Source organism: Chrysemys picta, chromosome 4 (genome assembly GCF_011386835.1).
Source record: "Chrysemys picta bellii isolate R12L10 chromosome 4, ASM1138683v2, whole genome shotgun sequence".
In the NCBI taxonomy this organism is placed as follows: domain Eukaryota; kingdom Metazoa; phylum Chordata; order Testudines; family Emydidae; genus Chrysemys; species Chrysemys picta.
The window spans coordinates 91,253,572-91,272,380 of NC_088794.1; the positions used below are offsets into that span (position 1 = coordinate 91,253,572).

Genomic DNA, 18,809 nt, shown 5'->3' on the forward strand with positions numbered 1-18,809 from the left:
CAGTACTCACAGATTATTGATTCATGTGGCTGTAGCCCTGCTAATATTGGGAATTATTTTTCATGTACTTTACCCCATCCTACTCAGATACTATTGCCCCCTCTCCTAACCTGACCAGGCTCCTGCTCAGCCTTATACCCAGGTGCCACAGAAAGAACATATCTGCTAATAGTTGTAATCATACAGAAGTTCTATTAATTCATCTGATCACATTGCATTGAGTGGGCCAGTCCTCAGCACTCCAGGAGAGAGATCACAGGAGTGCGTAGGTGGCCAGACACCTGGAGCAGAGAGGCAGTTATGGAGCAGTGCAAGAATTCCTGATAAAAAGTAACTATTGCAAGTAACTTGTTTGGTACAGTAAGTTATTTCAGACCTTGCTGTAGTCACACAGCAGAGTCCATCTACAAGGGAAGTCTCATAATACTTTCCAGCTTTCATCTGAAGGGCTCAAAGTGCTTCATGAACCTTAACGACTCCTCACAGGCTAGCGCTTCTGAGGGTAGGTAAGTATTGTCATCCCTGAGTTAGAGATGAGGAAGCTGAGAGTCCAAGGGATCAAGTGACACGCTCAGGATAATAAAGTGAGTCATGGCAGAGCTGGGGTTAGAAGCCAAGTCCCTGGCTGTCAGTTCCCTGCTGGAAGTACACAGATATTACTGGGTTTTGCTAAAACAATGAAGGGAACTTTAAATAGCAACAGCCTGTCAGCCATGTGAAGCTTGTCAGGCTCTGTATTCTTATATGAATCAGTCCTTCTGAAAGGAGAAAGGGATCTCCCTGGCAATAAGGGAGTCTGGTGGTTCCTTTCCATTAAAAGTGCTCTGAGGGCTTGTTGGAAGAAAATCTGGTATTGCTGCTGCCAGGACAGACCCCTGCCTAAGAGATCAACAGCATACTAGAAGGGATTTCCTTCATAACGTGCTTTGTGCCAAAAATGTTTCATTGACAATATAAAACAGGTGACCTGACTCACCCAAATTCTCCTCCTGTTGGTGGTCACCCCTCTGGCTTTTTTTTTTTTTTTTGCTTCTGGCGGCAAAAGCCTAGAGCCGGCCCTGGCAGCAGCAGCGCCTCATGCGCAGGGGTGCCTTGGGCCGCTGCAGTTTGCGCCGCGGGGGAGCAGCGCCTGCACCTTGTGGCTGGGCCGGGCAGACGCTGAGCAGGGGACACTCGGGCTGGGGGCCACCCTGCGGGGCACACGGAGCCGCCTGCAGGTGCAGCAGGGCAGCTGCCCCCAGCGCTGCAGCCGGGGCTGGGCGAAGTGGCAGAGCGGCCAGAAGCAACAGCAGTGGAGCCATAGAGGGCGGGGCGCTGCCGTGCAGGGCCCACGTCCCGCTCTCCGGGGCTCCGCTTCCTCTGGGGCTACCCTGCCCCGCTCCTCAGCCCCCTGCCAGGCGGTCCCCTGCCTCTGCCCTCCTGGGTCCCAGCCGGTCCTGGAGGCGGGAGCCCTGGGCTGAGGCACGGCCCAAGAGCCCCGCTGCTTACCCCAATCCTGCCAGCGCTGGACTGGCTGGAGGCGAGGGGGGAGCGGGCAGAGTCAGCACTGGTGGGGCGGAGCCCAGGGCTGGGGGGGGGGGGGCGCACCCAAAATTTTTTTTGCTTGGGGCGGCAAAAAACCTAGAGCCGGCCCTGCATGCATCCCCTGGACGAAGCAGGCTGGTGGAGAGGGTGAGTGTTCTGTGTGTCTGACTAGACTTGCTGCATCATAAATCTCAGGTTCATTGTGAAATTCTGAGAATGACCTTGGTGCGTTGTCACCTCTTTTTTTCCATTCAAAAGTGTTTCCAGAACTTACAAGGTACACAGAGATCACTACTTCCTCTTTCACAGAAACTGTGTACACTTTAACTACTTACAATAGCAAGCGTGGGATCACCATGCAGAAATTTGTTGCACGCTTATACCCAATCATGTGGTTGCTTAGAATGTATCCTTAGGGCACCACTTTGGCCTGGAAATTTTGCAATTTCAAGCTGTCTTGAGAGACCCACAGTACAGATTTCCTGAGATGAGCTGGGCCTGGACTAAAATCCCACAAGAACAGCCTTTGTTTTTTCCCGTGTTCCTGCCCTCCTGTTGGAATTAGGAAGTGTGAGGTACAAGGCCTTTTTTGTTTGGCTGGCTGTTGGGGTTTTTTGATGAAATGAACTTCACCAAAGTTTCAGATTGAGTTTGGAGTGAAACTTATGGTCAGTTCTGATTTTATTTCAACATCCCCAGGGAACATTTCTTAGATCTTTATGGTTAAAAGTCTCCAGATGCTGTGTGCAGCCAGTATCTGCTTTAGTAAAGTAGGCACAGCTCTTTCTTGGCTATGTCCTGGCTAGATTTCAGTGTGGGCAATTACTTTCCTCCTCCCCAAATTCCTCCTGTCAGTGTCACAAGAGCAGCATTGCCAAACCCAAGCTTTCAAAAATCATGAGAATGGCTTAAAAATCATGAGATCTCTAAAACAATGCATTTGGAGTTCTGTTTATTTGCCTGCTGGCTTTGGAAGCTTTAGGGATCATGTTTACAAGCTTTTCTCCACACCTGTGAGGGCTATAAATTTACTTTAAAAAAATATTACAAGCTGAGAGACTGGTAATATTCACACGATGCCAAGGCCTGTGGGGATTAAGAAAAAGATCAGCTAACACAAGATTTGTTATAAAATCATGAGACTTGGCAACAAAGGTTTCTGGTTGGCTTGGGGCTGGTTCTCCAGCAGGGCCGTGGGCTGCTCCACCTACAGCTTGTATGCTGGGTTGCTTGGGAAGCACTTGGTCTGGCCGCAGCAGAGACACGGTACGACTGTCCAGTGCTGGCTGCGGCATCTTCTCTGGAGCACCATGGAGCTGACACCAGGGACCAGGAGGGCCGAGTAGGATTTGCAGATGGTCCTGTCTCAGGACAAGCCTGTGGCTGATGCTGCACTGCACGTGACAGTAGAAGCGTGCCAGCTCCTGGTTCTCAGGATTCTGGGCGAGGACGCAGTGAGCCGCCTGGTGGAGGAAGCTGAGCCTTTGGAAGGCCTCCTTGTCCTTCACCTGAGCCAACAGCGCTGGAGGATGTGTGTGTCTCAGTCACACGGAGACACCAGCAGCTGCAGCCTCTTCCTGCCCAGCCCCCCAGCTTTGTCAAAGGAGAATTTGGATGGCTGTGTGGAGAGCAGCTTCTGTTGTGACAGGACAATAATTTGTATGTTGTTAAATGGATTTTTCTCATATGCAACATGCTGACAAGGGATGGATGAGAGGAACAGCTATTTGGTTGTGTAACTGTGATACATTGGTTTGTGTACTGCACCTTTAAATCTACAGGGTTCTGCAGTCTACAGGGACAGGAGGTCATTTTGCTTTCATTGCTGTGCAGACTGACACAGGAGAGACACACTGGGTGCTCTCTCATACAGACCTTACTGTTTATGTAATAGTAATTTAGAGGGAAAGTATAGGGTTGGTTTTTTTGTATCTGGAAAAGCCAGAAATGTAACTAGGCATCCCCCACGGCTTTGCACACCAGGCATCTTCCCTGCTCACGCCACCCTGGTTACAGCCCGGGGAAAAGCATACCTGGGTTCTCCTATGGCACCCACCAGCTTGGTAGCTGAGCACCATGCACCATTTGAGATTTGCTTGTCAGTAGATCTGCCTCGTGGGCAAAAATCTCTGCTGTAAGATTATCAAGTACAGAAGCAGTGTTACCAGCTCTCAGGATTTTTTTGGTGTATTTCCTAAAGCCCCAGCTCCTGGAGTCATGTGAACACGTGAGCACCTCAGCTCTCCTTTAAAAGTAAGTTTCTTTGGGCTCGTCTACACTACTGCGCTACATCAGCGCAGCTGCGTCACTGTAGCACATCTGGTGAAGATGCACTATGTCGATGGGGAGAGCATGTCTTGCTGACACAGCGCGCGGTGTAGACATCACTTTAAGTCGATGTAATTTACATCATTGCTGGTGTGGAACCCATTTTGTGGACCAGCTATCTGGATCCTTAAAGTTATTTTGCCCTGGACAGGGGCCCAGATCAACGCATGAAAGAGACTCTGTTTTCAAGATCAAAGAGGGAACTGCAAGCAAGAACTCACTGTCATCCATTAGCTACACTGGAATTCTGTCAGCTTCTTTGCTCCTGAGCAGTTTTTATTGTTGCTAAATTGTTCTCCCAGCTGGTTTTTCACAGGGGATGTAAACTACATGGTGCATGTTAAAGGAGAAAAGAGCATCTCCAATAGAGATGGGCCCAAGCTGTAATATTCATCTCTGGATATAGGCCTAACTCCTCCAAAATGCTGGGACCTTCAGATCTGAGGGTCTGGTTAAGCCCATCATAGAGATGGGGCCAGCTGTAAACTGGATTTGGATTCAAATTTCCCACAGTCTAGGGGATGCCTTGTTGATGACTTGTGGCTCTGGCCCATCTCTAGTTTCAAAGGAAATGTGATTAAATTCAATATTTTGTTATTTAGACTTGGGAATGTATTGAAAATAAGGAACAGTGAGTGGAACTAGGAATTACTGTATCTGTCTCTTGATATGCTGCCTGCAGCTACAATAAAACTAGTTATGAAGGGCTCCACCCAGGCAATAACTTGCAGCACAATTTTCAATTAAAGGATGCACACATTCAAAGGGAACTGGAAATAATCCTAAATCAGGCTCTTCCATGTGTGCGTGGTTACAACTCCGTCTTTCAAAAGCAAAACAGGAAACTCAGAAAGAAACTTTGAGGCTCAAGGGGTTAAATGAAATCCAACTCTCTCCTTTTCCTGTGCAGTAAGGATTAGTAACCAAACAGAAGCTGGGGAGAGGAGGGTGTTGGAGCCACTGATTGAGCTACAGAAGTGGGGAAGTGGACACGCAGCTGGGCTACAGGGTGGCTTTAGTGCCTCTAAACCTTACACTCACCTTCAAACAAACTGATGCAGAAGGTAAGAGTTAGTTTTGCATTGTGGGTCGCTTCTTTCCTCTCCTCTTCATCTCATTTGCCACTTGTCTATTTGTCTTTCCTTTGCTGTTTACGGCTTTTTATTTCCAACTACTTTTTATCAGCTTGGCTACAGTTTAAAGGACAAGAGAGATGTTTGCTGAATGGAGTCCTGTGATTGCAAAATCAGATTTCCTGGCAGAGAGGGAAGGAGAAGACACTCCATATATTCAGTGAATGTTAATCCCTGTTGCTCCCCACTCCCAAGTTAATTAGTCCAGGGGCTAATATAATCAAATAGCCATTACTAACATTCTTGGGGGAGAGGGAAGAGGTCTCAGTTAATGTTGGATGAGCCCAGGGGCTTGGTGCCTAAACAGATCCTGCCAACATGAGTGTAGAAAGCAATATAAGTTTAGCAGGGCTTGTATTGGTGTGAGAACTGTTACTAGTTTGTGGGGGAAAGTAAGCCCAATGAGTAGGACTGTTAAGCTGCTGAACCAGTGGATTCCTGTACCTGTTGGCAATTAATACTCAAATAACCATTACTATGGGAGACAGCTGTGTGGATTGAAGGAGCACCTGCCTACTTCCAGAGGAAGGGTGTCTCTATTCTGATCGTTACACACTCATTTCACCTGTCCAGAACATAGACCTGATCCTGCAGACCTCTTCTCAAGCAAGTAGTCCCACCAAAGCCAGTGCAAGGAAGGGTTTGCAGGATCAGGCCCCACTCTGACATCTTTTGTGGTTTTCCTGTTGCTAAACAAGTGAACATGTCAGCTAAGAAGGCTACTTTGGGAGCTCACTCTGAGAAAGAGATGGTAAAAGGATGGTTAGTGTTGTGACAAGTGCTGTGCTAAATCTAAAGGCACAGGATTTATAAAGTGCCATGGTATTCCCTGGGGAGGGGCCAGCTGCTTTAAAGGACTTACACAGCTCAGAAAACCCTCATGGCTGTCCAGCATGGAGTTCCCAAGATCAGGAGGTACCAGACTTGGTATAGGAGCATGGGGAGGGGGAGGAAGGCTGGGGTGGTCTGTTTGTAAAGCTTGATTAAAAGTTTTTGTACCTCTGTACCTCTTGGAAACGTTTGCACTACATTTAGATTGTACACTCCCCATTTCTACATTGCACCAGCACAGAGTCCTTCAGCAAGATTGTCTGTAGACAGCTTTGGGATTCATACTCCCATTCCTCTCTGTACTTTGATAGATGTGATCCCTCTCTTTCTGGAATGCTTTTTGATCCTAGAGTGTTTCATAAATGGTATAGACACAGGTCCAGTGAAATGCAGCTGTTTCTGGGGTGGAGGGCAGCAAGCAAGAGCACAGCCCACTGTACAACAGTGTGTGTGGTGGGCAGTGTTGTCCAGGGATAGCAGGACAAACACTCTGCTCTTATAGAAAATGCTGGGGGATTTTTAATGCCTACCAAAACCATATAGGGCCATGGATTTTAAAGGGATAGTAACTTAAACATCATTTAAAAAGAGAAATTGCTTTACCTACATTACTAAAACAGATTAAAATGAACATTTTAAAAATTAAATCAAAATTTCCACTATAGATGTTCTGCGTTTACTTTATTATTTCTCTCTGGTTGGACAATGAAGATATGTTAGTTTCACTTTTTTTTTAAAGTCACTTTCATTCTCAGATTCTCATGCATCAGCACAGACCTGTGCTGAGGACACTGCAGGGAGATGTTTTGTTTCTAAAATCTGATTCCATCAGATTTGTAATGTTTCTGATGATCAGTTTTGTAAAAGTATCCCTTTTCCCCTCCTCCCCAAAAAAGCCAACAACAACAAAAAAGTTTGGGGCCAAATTTGCTTTTACAATGACCCTGTAAGGTTGTACTGCCTCCACACAGTAAATTGTGTGGAACCTGATGTACATGCGTCAGATGGATAAAGGCCTGAGTTGACCCCCCTGATTTTGGAGACTCTGATTCCATAGAATCTACACATTTCAAACCTATGGCTAGGCTAATAAGACATCCCCTGTAAATGTAACCTGTGAGACAGAACTCCTGTGAGACCCAAATGATTTTTGGCAAATGCCAAGCAGGGGTTCAAAATTTTGTTGCTAGGTCTCTCCACATTCTCTCTCTCTCTCTCTCTCTTTTTCTCCTTAATAGTTTAAAAAAAAAACATTTGAATTTGTTTGCTTTTAAAAATAAGCTGTAAATGAATGTCTCGCTCTAAACAGAAGGACGGCAGCTCTGAGGCTGGGATGCAGCATCAGACAACAGTTAGAGAATGGCTAACCTGAAATGTTGTTTTATAAGCTAGGTGCCTTCTGATGCAGTCTGTGTGTTTCTGGTTTTGGCTCGCCCCCTTTTGGGTCCAGGTGTTTATCAAGTGTGATGTAAGTGTTCTGCAGTGTCAGTTCATCTAGTCATTAAGGAGTTAGTTATCTCCTAAGAGATGCACGTGGACTCAGCTGGAGTGCATGTGAGTAGCTGTGTTCCAATTTGCCTCATGTGCTAGAAAAGGTGATACATTGTTGCTGTCTTTGTGTTTAGTCTAGAGACCCAGCTGCTCTGTAGAGGAATTAGGGAATTTTTTTATTATTATTATTAACACTTTAATTATAGTATTGCCCAAAGGCTCCAATCTGGATTGAGGCCCTGTTGTTCTGGGTGCTGTACAAAACACAAAAAAGAGATAATCCCTGTCCTGAAGGGTTTACGTATTAGGCTGCTGGTGGTTATCTCACTCTTTGGAGTCCTTGTGTAAAATGATAAGCACTTCCTTAAAGAAACCAAGTCTGTGCCTTGAGATTCTTCAGAGCACAGCATGTGGAAATAGTAAGTCTCATAAAAGAATGGGCTGTTTCTGTGAATAAGAATAGCATCTGGCATTACAGTACCTAGGATGGGATTACGAGCTTTATCAATCCTTTCCTTTTAGGCTATAGGCTCATCACCACTTGGGATCAGGAGGAATAATTTTTCTCCCAGAGGCATAATACTGCTCCAGCACGAGCCTGAATGGCTTCGCTGCAATGTTATAGCCCTGTAACCCGAACCAGGGGTGTGGGCAGGGTGGCCATGGCCCTCCCACTTTTTAACATGGGCCTACTAGTCTCAGGCAGGCTGGCAGAGGCTGCACTTTGTGGCGGAGGAGCTGAGAAGATGATCAGCTCCCCTGCCACAAAGTGCAGCCCCTGCTAGTGGTGCATGCCTCTTCCTTGTGGTGGGGCTGAGGTGGGCCTTAGTCCCCCCCCGCCCCTGCCCCACCATGGGGCCCTGCCCCCTGCTCCTCCTCTTCCCCTGAAGCCCTCCCCCCTGGCCAGGCCCGAAGCCGGGCTGTGGTAAGAGCTGCCCAGGGAACCCAGGCTGCTGTGGGGAGCCCCGGACCCTCCACCTGCCTTGGGCAGTTTGCACCAGAGGGCAGGGACATGAGCTGGGGGCTGCTCTCCCGCCCCCTGCCCAGAGCAGGTAGAGGATCTGGGGCTCCCTACAGTGGCACAGGCTCCCTGGGCAGCTCTTACCATGGCCTGGCTCCGGCTGTCTGGCCTGACTAGGGAGTGGGGCCTCAGGGGAAAGGAGAGGAGCAGGTGGTGGCAGGACCTTTGGGGGAAGAGGAGGAGCAGGGATGGGAACATAGTTCTGGCTCTGGTGATCACCCCACTTTTATGCAGGTTCCGGCGCTCCTGACCCAGGCTCTGTGGGCCTGAGTCAGTTGGCAGTTGTGGGTCTTTTATTGCAGTGTAGACATAGATTCCTTTGAAGCGTCCAATACTGGTTACGGTTAATGGCAGGATACTGATACTAGATGGACGACTGGTCTGATCCAGTACATCCATTCCTAATTCCTTAAAGGTGTCCCTTAATCCTGAGGGATTTACGCACTGTTCTGTGAGGATAATAGAGCCGTCTCCCATTGTAATCTTTGCTCTGCAGGAGTTCATTATGTGTATATCCACCCAAAGGTTGTCTCTTATTTGACTCCATTATTGGATTAGACCAATAGTCAATCTAAATCCAGTATCCTGTTTCTGGCAGTGACTAAAAGGCATCTCTGGTTTCTGAAGAGGGGTATATATGAATGGAACTGGATGCTTAACTACACACATGCTCGTGCATATGTACACACCATGTGTTCCTGCTCGCTCACGCAAATGCACAAACACACTCAACATGCAGACGTATGATGTTGTCTGGAAAAACTGTACCACCCACTGATTGTTTATTTTGCTACTTAGTTCTTAGAGCAGTGACTGCTGTGCTCTGGCTGCTACTGGGGGAGCACAGTGATGGGTCTTTGCAGAACAAACAGCAGGTTTATTTTTAGATGACACAGTTATCATTTTTCTCTGATCACACAGTCCCATATGCGCTTCCTTTCATATCACACTGCAGTGCCAGGAGTGATCACACACTCAAAGTTATTTTTTTTTTAAAGCTAATTTTTAGCAACTGCTGAAAGGTGCTGGGCTGGCAGCTCTGGAGACAGAAGCTGTTTCTCCTAGCACAGGTACTCCCTCTTAACTTTTTTTAGTGGAGTCAAAAGGATTTTTCAGTTCTGCTAGCTTTCATCTCCTCCCACTTACACAGCAATGTAAAACTGGTGTAACTCCATTTACTTCATCAGACATACTTCTGATTTATGCCACTAAGGGAGAGGAGACTTGGGCCCCACAGGTGCAAAGAGAGAAAGAAAACAGTTCAGATTATTTTAAGGTTTACACTTGAAGTACTATTACAATACTTGTATGGTTGAGAAAATTGTCTTGTTGTTGTTGGGGAGGGAGGAATAGTTTAATTGGAGGTAGTTACCCAGCATCTAGACTCTGCTTAGCTTCTCAAGAAGTTTCCCAAAGTTAAGTGTGTTAACCAGAGCCAGCTAACAAGTTTTTAAACGTCACTGTCTTTGTCCACATTCAGTGCTAGTGTTAAAATCATGTTAGTTAATACACATAAGCTAAAACTTTTAAAACACCACTCATTTTCCTAATCTATCCAAACCCCAAATTAATGACCCATAGCAGTATTAGAACATGAATGTAAGTCTTTAGCTAGTCTTTTTTTTTTCATTCTTTTTAATGCTTAGGATTTTTTAATTTTAATTCTCGTCATGTATTTTCTGTATGTTTGTTCTATTGTGGCTTGTGGCAACATTAGCTGTCTAGATTTTTTACATGGGGCAATGTAACAGAGACTTAATCAACATGTGTACTCAGTGAGATTACTAAACTACAAGTTATAATTAAATCTTTAAAAAAATAAAGGTTTGTAATGGAACCCTGGTTGCAACCTTAACTATGGAAGGCTTGCTGCAGAGGGCGAAATCTGAACAGATAGCTTAGTGTCTGCCTATTACTATCCTCAAGAAATATTGTATTTCTCCTTGTAATGGAACATTATAGGCTGGGACAACCACCACCTCTTCTCTGATGCACAAGGCATACCTACAAATGTGTTCAATCTACATCACTAATATTACTGTACTTTGGATTTCATGGGGTGGGAAAGACACAGATGTGCAATTTCTGCAAAGACATAGCCTCATCTCGCATTGCCATCCCACCCCTTGGCTGGGTGTGGGAGGGTGAAGGCTCACTGTGGAATCCTCTTCGTCAGGAGATGCCAGAATCTGACCTTGCTGTGCAAGGCCGGCTCCAGGCACCAGCCCACCAAGCTTGTGCTTGGGGCGGCACCTGGAGAGGGGCGGCGCGGCGCCCCGGCCACCGGGGAGAGCGGCGCCCCGGCTGCCGGGGAGAGCGGAGCCGCGGCGGGCTCGCCGCCCTCCCCCCAGCGTTCCGGCCGGTCGGGGAGAGCATCCCGCTGCCCAGCTCGGCGCCCTCCCCTGCCACACTGGGGGGAGGGGGGAGCGGCGGCGGGAGGCGCTTTTGCCTTGGGGGGCAAAAAAGCCAGAGCCAACCCTGTTGCTGTGGTAGCTGATGATTTTTCCGTTTCTCTTTTCACAATCCCTATGTGGTGGGATTGAAACAAGCTTCTTGTCTGCCTGTCCACCCCGGTTCCTGACTCACAGGTCCAACAGTGTCTGCCATGAGTTACTCTTGATCGATTCTCCTAAAGTTCTGCCAAGCTTGGAATTGTTGTAAGAGTCCCTGGTGATAATAGGGCCCACCCAAGCTGGCCACATCAGTGATATAGATATAATCATATGTCTGTTATGAACAGTGCCCCAGATCTCACCATCTCTCTCCCCCAAAATACAGGCGACTTAAGTGTCAGAGTGACGGGGTAGTGACTGGAGACCTCAGTACTAATTGGGTCAGAAGCTTGTCTGGGTGTCTTGATTTAGTCCTCAGTCCTTAATACAAAACCATAAACATAGCTTTACTCACAGGGCTGAAATTGCCAGGCATGGTTCAGATCACAATAGAAGTGCACTGGCAAAGCTGTAGGGGTGGACAGGATTGGAATAGCATGAGATGCTGCGGGTCAGGATTGAGGTGTGTTGGCAGAGCTGCATAGGTTCCCGATTGGAATAGTAGGCAATGTTGCAGGTTGAAATTAAAGTATGTTGACAGCTGTGCAGGGGAAACTTACAAAGCACCTGCACTCAACCATGAAGTACGAGAGTGCTTTTACTGTTTCTGCTATCGTCAGTATCTTATTTTAAGTTCAGAATTCACCTCAAATCTAAAAACATAACTTCATTTAAGAAAAAAGTTAAGTCTGAAAGCATGTTTCAGTGATGACTAATACAAAAATAAAATTACTTTCTTAGAATCCTGCACTTTTTTTTTACAAAAGGTCAAACATTAACAAGTGTGGAAATGAAGAGCCAGTTCCCCACTGTCATGTAAACCTTTCTCAAGCACCCAAGTCGCACCACTTTTTACCCTCTGGTCTCCTAGTCATGCTCCATCCCTCCATTCTCTCCTAGCATCTCCAGCCAGTTTATATGTAGAGACATTTTAAAATTTTAAACGTTGCTTTGTATTCAGATTAAAAAGAGCTCTGTCTGAGTGTGTCCCAGGCCTTAGCTGCAGGTAACAGGAGTGTGGGGAGGGAAACACAATACAACATCCTGTTTAACACACACTCGCTTGCTCATTTTCTATACAGAGTATTTCTCCACCTTGGCTCAAAGGGAGTCAGGACCAGGGCTTGCTTCGGCTTGGTCAAAAACAAAGAGAGAAATGTCAAAGAAAGGACAGTTGGCTTCAGGCAGGGGAGAAAAGAAACAGCCATTAAGTTAAGAAATCTCTTGGACCCAGTTTAATCCTCCTGTCTAAGGCAGAGGATCAGTTTCTCAATGCTTCCTGGCTTGGTCCTCAGACCTTCCCAGCCCTGTTTCCAGCCAGGGAGAGCTAACCCTCATAGGCCTTCTCCCAGCCTCTTTATATCGCTGCTCTAGTGAGCCCCTAGTTGCCTACCTCTGTATAGGACGTGTTCACCCCATCTCGCGCTCTCCATGTTATATCTCTAATTCCTATGCTAATCCCACCATAAACCCTAAAAAAGGTGCCTGATTCTCCCTGGCAAGGCTAGCAAACCAAAAAAAAAAAAAAGTGGAGTTGACATATTGGAGATCTGGTAGTAAAACAAAAGTTAGGAACATTTTAAGAAAATAAACAGTGAAACTTTTTTAAAACATCATGGGCCAGATCCTCTGTTTATGTAAATTTTCAGCTATGACTAAACCAGCTTAGGAATCAAGCTGTATAATGTTAAAAATCCCTTTCTGGTTGATTGGTTGGTATGTTTCTTGGTTGTAGGTTCTTCTTCTTCTTCTTCTTCCCCCTTTCCCCTTTCCCCTTCCAGACTTCCCAGAAAATCTGTCCTGGCATAGAATCATAGGACTGCAAGGGACCTTGAGAGGACATCTAGTCCAGTCTCTTGCCTCATGGCAGGACTAAGTATTACCTAGACCATTCCTGACAGGTGTTTGGAGATTTTTAAGAGCAGGTAGACAATGATGGAGATTCCACAACCTCCCTAGGCAATTTATTCCAGTGCTTAGCTATCCTGAGAGTTAGGAAGTTTTTCTTAATGTCCAACCTAAGCCTCCCTTGCTGCAATTTAAGCCCATTGCTTCTTGTCCTATCCTCAGAGGTTTAGAAAAACAATTTTTCTCCCTCCTCCTAGTAACAACCTTTTACGTACTTGAAAACTGTTATCATATCCCCTCTGTCTTCTCTTTTCCAGACTAAACAAACCAAATTTTTTCAATCTTCCCTCATAGGTCATGTTTTCTAGTCTCTTATCTGGACTTTTACCATGTAAAGCAGAACCAGGCATTGCTGTCTGTCCAATGATTTTTTGAAAGGATATAGTTTAAAAAGAGAGAGAGATGGGGAAACCATTTTGAAAAATAGCTGTCTAAATCGTGTCAGCCATTTCCTCATGTCCAAAAGGGCATGGTGTGCAGTGACCCATCCTGAGCTCCTATGGCCTCATTTGCACATGCAGATATGATTTTTGCACAAGCAGTTTAGGTAGACACCCACAGAGCTGGGCAAAGGTGCCCAGGATTCCACATGAAGCTATAAATTGGATCGAGGTTGTGTCAGAACATAGACCCGAGCTCGCTGAAAGGTTTGCAAACCTTATTGAGCTTGGTCTGAGTTTGGAGTTTGCAATGAAATGAGATGCACTGAGTTTCTAGTTTCCATTGCCACAGTGTCCCACTGGTGTAGTCAAAGCTACGGTGGAGGTACTGCTACAGTGCGGACTATCCGCTCTTTCCAGACCTCCTAATTGGTAGCAATGGGCGAACCTCAAAATCTTCAGCGTTGGGTGAGTTCAGTATTAAACCTGAGAATCTGGATGCTTATCCCAGCGTTCTTGGGACTGCACATTTCACCAGTGCCATTTCTCATGAAATTGGTGGGATCTCGTTCTGGCCAGGCTGGATTCAAACCAAGGAGCCCCTCCTAGTATTCTGGCACTTCTGCTTCCAGGCCCACCCTTTCAAATCTCAAAAAGGGTCAGGTTGGGGCTAAGCTTTCCATATTCAGCCCTTCATTCAAACTCTTGTATCCTGGTGCAGCTCATATGGGGCAAATTTTTTAAACTTGGGTGCCTAACTCTAGACGCCTGATTCCATATTAGGCATCTAAATAAATGTAGGCACCTGACAATTCCCATTGACTTCAAAGGCAGCTGCAGGTGGTAAGCACCTCTCCAAAATCAGGCTAGATCTTTAGATGCCTAAATATGGATTTTAGACAGCCAAATTTGAAGATTTTAGACATGCAAGATCACCTCTTGTATTCTAAGACCCTGCTCCTGAAACTCCTCCAACTCAAACAGGGTGAGTCAGATGCAGAAAGAATCTTTAACCTGGGAATTTCCTGGTTTTGATTGGCTGAAGTCAGAACATTATTTTAAATACCTTTTTTTTTAAAAAACCTATGTGTTGTATGTATAAATGGGTAGGTGGGAGGACAAGAAACAGCATGTGTTTCCCTCTCCCCTCCTCTCCAAGCCCTGTGATGGTGATCTCATTATGCCAAAGGCAAGCTTAGGAGAAATGCTGGGGATCAGTAATTACATGCTGGCTTTCTGTGGAGGATAATTTCAGTCTTCATAGTTGCCTTGATTTGTCTGGGATACGTAGTGACAAACTACCTTTTACTTGCCTTTGGTTTCAGTCCATCCCCTTTTCCTGTTGAGTCTCTGGCCTGGTCCACACTAACCCCCCACTTCGAACTAAGATACGCAACTTCAGCTATGTTAATAATACAGCTGTAGTCCAAGTACCTTAGTTCGAACTTACCGCGGGTCCAGACGCAGCAGGCAGGCTCCCCCGTCGACTCCATGTACTCCTCTTGCGGAGCAGGAGTACCGGCGTCGACGGCGAGCACTTCCGGGATCGATCCCAGAAGATCGATTGCTTACCGCCGGACCCGGAGGTAAGTATAGACCTACCCTCTATTTCACTCCATGGTCCCTTCCATCAGATCTCCCACCAGACCAGCCTGCCCCCCTCCATCCCTGACCTGTGCTCCACAGAGAGTTCTAGCCACAAAGGAGCAAGAAACCAGCAGTTCTGATCAATGTTCTCTTTATTCCACAGAGGAAGATGAAGAACTTGTTCCTCCTGCTCACGCTAACAATGATGCCACTTCCTGCATCTTCAGTAAGTTAAACACCTTTTCTCAAGAGTGGCTGATACCAGGGATGGCGTGAAACTTGGGGTAGAGGGTTTCAACTTTGGCAGCCAAAGTGTTTGTAGAGAACTTGGGGTAATGGGTGTCCTGCTTGAAAATGACTACATACATGCACTTGAAGAAGTTAATACTTGACTGACATACACTTGATGTTGTCAAGTATCAGGGGGTAGCCGTGTTAATCTGTATCTACAAAAACAACAAGGAGTCTGGTGGCACCTTAAAGACTAACAGATTTATTTGGGCATAAGCTTTCGTGACTTAAAACCTCACTTCTTCGGATGCATCATACATCCGAAGAAGTGAGGTTTTAACTCACGAAAGCTTATGCCCAAATAAATCTGTTAGTCTTTAAGGTGCCACCAGACTTGATGTTGTATCTGTCCTCCACGTCTCCATTGAGGTGATAGTGATACACACACATGCTAGTCATTGCATTAGAAAGTCTATGAGCTAGTTGGGTATGTTACACAATCTCTCCCTGTTAGCTGCTAACGCAATTGGTTCAAAACCAGCAGCCTTGGCCAAAAAAGAGCCAAAAAAGTTCATCCCATGTGAGCAACGCACCACGTTGTCCAGTGAAACTGTGAAGCAGGAGAATCTCTGGGGGATGGCTTTATGCTGCTTGTCTCTGATATTAGACACGGTGTCCTAAAGTCAGTAACTTCTCTTGAAAGAATGTGTAATGAATGGAAATGGTGGTGCATCTGTAGAGGAGGGGAAGTTTAACAGTCTGTCCTTAAGTGCCTCTGTGGTGTGAGAGCCACATTGGATGCTGGAACTGCCCAGCTAAGGAGGTGTGAGGAGATGCAGTTTAACAGTCGAGAGAGGAATGGAAGCACCAACGCATTCAGATGGGTCATTCCTAGTTCCCTCCATGACAGATTAAAGGCATAACTCCTCATCGTCATAAAGGGACTTTCATACTTAATCTGCCTCACATGGCATTAAAAATGTCCCTCCCCCATTTGTGATTCCTGTAGTCACAGAGTTCAGTGAGAATTTGAAAATATCTGAATTGGAAAGTGCACTTAAACATTTTGCAGGGGGGACAGTTTTTCTCTAATGAAAGGTATTGTGTCTTTAAAATGGTGGAGCTCTGTTACTCCTCTTCTGATGTAGTAGGAGCTAATCCCAGAGCAGCCCTGCTGCTGAGGCAGGAACAGTTGTTTTGTGTTCACTGTCAGACAAGTCATATGTAGAATAGGAGTCAGGTGAGATGGTTGTATTTGTATAAAGGTAATTCACCCTTCAGCCTTGCCAGAGTAGTATGGACCTCTGGAGTCAATGGTACTCCAAAAGGGGCTTAAAGGACTGTCCAGTGACATGGCAGCATGAAAAAAAAAAAACTAACCGTCATGTGTGGGCTTCATTGTAGACACAGTAACTCTTCTATTGTAAACTGCTCTCAACCTTTTGCCTAGAAATACAGACAGAAGTTTTTCTGATGAATCAGAGCATAGGCAACTGTCATTGCTGGAGGCTATGTGTTATACAAATGCACAATGTTCTGTCAAGGGTTGAGTAACAAACCAGGGCCCTTGGACACACATCTGGATAAACACCTCTAATCACTAATAGGATACTGCTAATGTTCCTTCTTCTATAGAAGCCCCAGGTCAAAAGTCCATGCTGTATCAGCTGACACTGGGTTTTTGCTATTCTAAAAGAGCCCCAATTTAGAACATTTCCCTACTAGGTGCCAGAAAGATAGAACTTTAGGAGTTATCTTCACATTTGCTGGAAATCTAAACCAGGAAATGAATTAAAACCTCTCAATGTGTAGCCTTTTGGAAGGGGCTAGCTCGCAGAAGGTAACTCCCCAAAACACAAGCATACTTTTGCTGCTATATAATTTAATAATAATATTTTACCTCTTGAAACCTATTTTCATGCTTCACATATGTCATAAGTGACATGTATGTGTCCCTACCTAGTCTCCAACATGTCCATATTATTGGCCAATCTTTGCTCAGAATAAATGCAGGATTGGAAGAGATGGGATACTGCAGGGCAGGACTGAGATGTATTGACAAAACTCTGAGGGGACCCAGAACTGGAATAGCAGGGGCATTGGCAGGTCAGCTTGATAGGAACTTAAAGTTACTTATAGAGTTCCTACCACTGCCTAGTGGGCAATGTGCTAAGATTGAAAACATTGTTGGGGTGTCAAATCAGTAAAGAGGTCCGTTGCCAGAGCTGTGTAGGGGATTGAATAATAGGGATGATGCAGCTCAGTTGGAAGGGCTCTGGGACAGCTATATGTGAGAGGCTTGCGGTGTGCCTGCCTGCACTGTATTTGCCTTTAATTCTTTCATGGACAATAAAATGAATCAAATTAATTCCCCTGCCTCCCACACCAGTGCCTGAAAAAGAATCTATATGTCCTGCCCTGCTCCCACAGTGTCACTGGCTGATCGCTATGATTCCCCAGCTGAATGGGTGCATGGATAGGCTAGTATATGACAGCAAACCCCTTATGGCTTAATGGATTAACAGTATGAGGAGAAGCGCATAAGGAGGATGTGTGCAGGGGTGCTGAAAAGGGTGTATGCAGACACAGGGATTATACCCCCCCCTTTTTAGTAGCTCTGAATGTTGTGGAAAATCCAGCTGTCTCAGCTCTGAGAACAGCGAGTGGAGGTTGATGAATCACATCATGGGGCTGAATCTGCTCTCGCTGAAGCCAATGAGAGTTTGAGCATGACATGACTCAGAGTAGGATTGGGCCCAGTGTGTTCCAAAATTGAGCATGTGCCCACACAAATCTTCAAACTTTCTACAGAAATTAGTCTGCTGGCTTCTGAAATTCCCTGCTATCATTGGGTGGGAGGGGAATTTGGGAAGAAGGCCTTCTGATAATAAACCACATGCCCCAAAGGATGCATGCTGCCTGGCTACACTGATTAGGACCACTTCCATGTGATGACATTGCCTTAAAACAGACTGCCCTCAGTGGAGGTGGCTCGAGAGCATAGACTTGGAAATGATACAGACTGATAATGATGATGCACATATAGAAATCAACTGGGTGTGGAGTTGCAGGCAGGGGTGTGTGCATACACGTGTGTGCCTGCTTGTGAACAGGACTCCTTTAAACTAATTTGATTGAAGGGTGAGTCCTAGTGGCTGCTCTTTTCCTTCTCTTCTCCCTTTTCGTGTTCCCGGTTTTAGTCCGGAGTAGGCAATTTTTTTTTTATTTTAATGACATCAACTGTCAGATCAGGGAAAGCAGCAGATAACTGAGTGGGGAGGTGCTGGCATAGGTGACAACTGAGAATTTTGTCTGGGTCCAGCCTCAGCAGGGTGTCTGAGACTCATGGCCGGAGTGAGCTGCAGATTTAGCTGCTGCCTGCAATAGGCAGCACTTAGGAGGAACTCAGATGCACTGACTGCCTGCAGCACCAGCTGGCTGATGGGAGTTTATCTCCCAATGCTCCATCCTCAGCAGCACCTGCTGTCCCAGGCTTTGCCTCCCCTCCTTGCCAGCCAGAACATGCTGGTACCAAGCAGAACCAGTAGGATCTCTCTCTCTCTCCTCTTCCCAACACATGAGGGACCCCAGGCTCCATAGAGGGGACCCAGGGAGGGGACCAGCCCAGCTGCCAACATCTCCTCTGTTGTTTGTATTAGTAGTGCCTAGGTGCAGGATATGGGCTCATTGTGCTAGATGCTGTACAGACAAGTAACAAAGAGGACAGTCCCTGCCTCCTAGAACTTACACTCCAGGTGTCGGACAAGACAGGACAGATGGACAACACAGACAAAGGCCTCAGTGTAGACAAGCCCTAAAGCTG

At 46.2% G+C, this 18,809-nt stretch overlaps 1 protein-coding gene across 10 annotated transcripts in view; it reads left to right on the plus strand.

The window, feature by feature from the left end:
* Positions 1-18,809, plus strand: part of PAPLN (papilin, proteoglycan like sulfated glycoprotein) — an 89,859-nt gene that overhangs the window by 16,962 nt on the left and 54,088 nt on the right. For 2 of the 10 annotated variants that reach the window (XM_042849380.2, XM_065592982.1), the window contains exons 1-2: positions 4,776-4,916; positions 14,919-14,981. In XM_042849380.2, the coding sequence (XP_042705314.2) occupies positions 4,908-4,916; positions 14,919-14,981 (72 nt within the window). In that variant the 5' untranslated portion in view covers positions 4,776-4,907. Of the gene's footprint in view, positions 1-4,579; positions 4,917-5,672; positions 5,748-5,776; positions 5,901-14,918; positions 14,982-18,809 lie in introns of those variants that run through there. The other 8 variants (XM_065592976.1, XM_065592975.1, XM_065592977.1 and 5 more) reach the window with 6 other exon arrangements.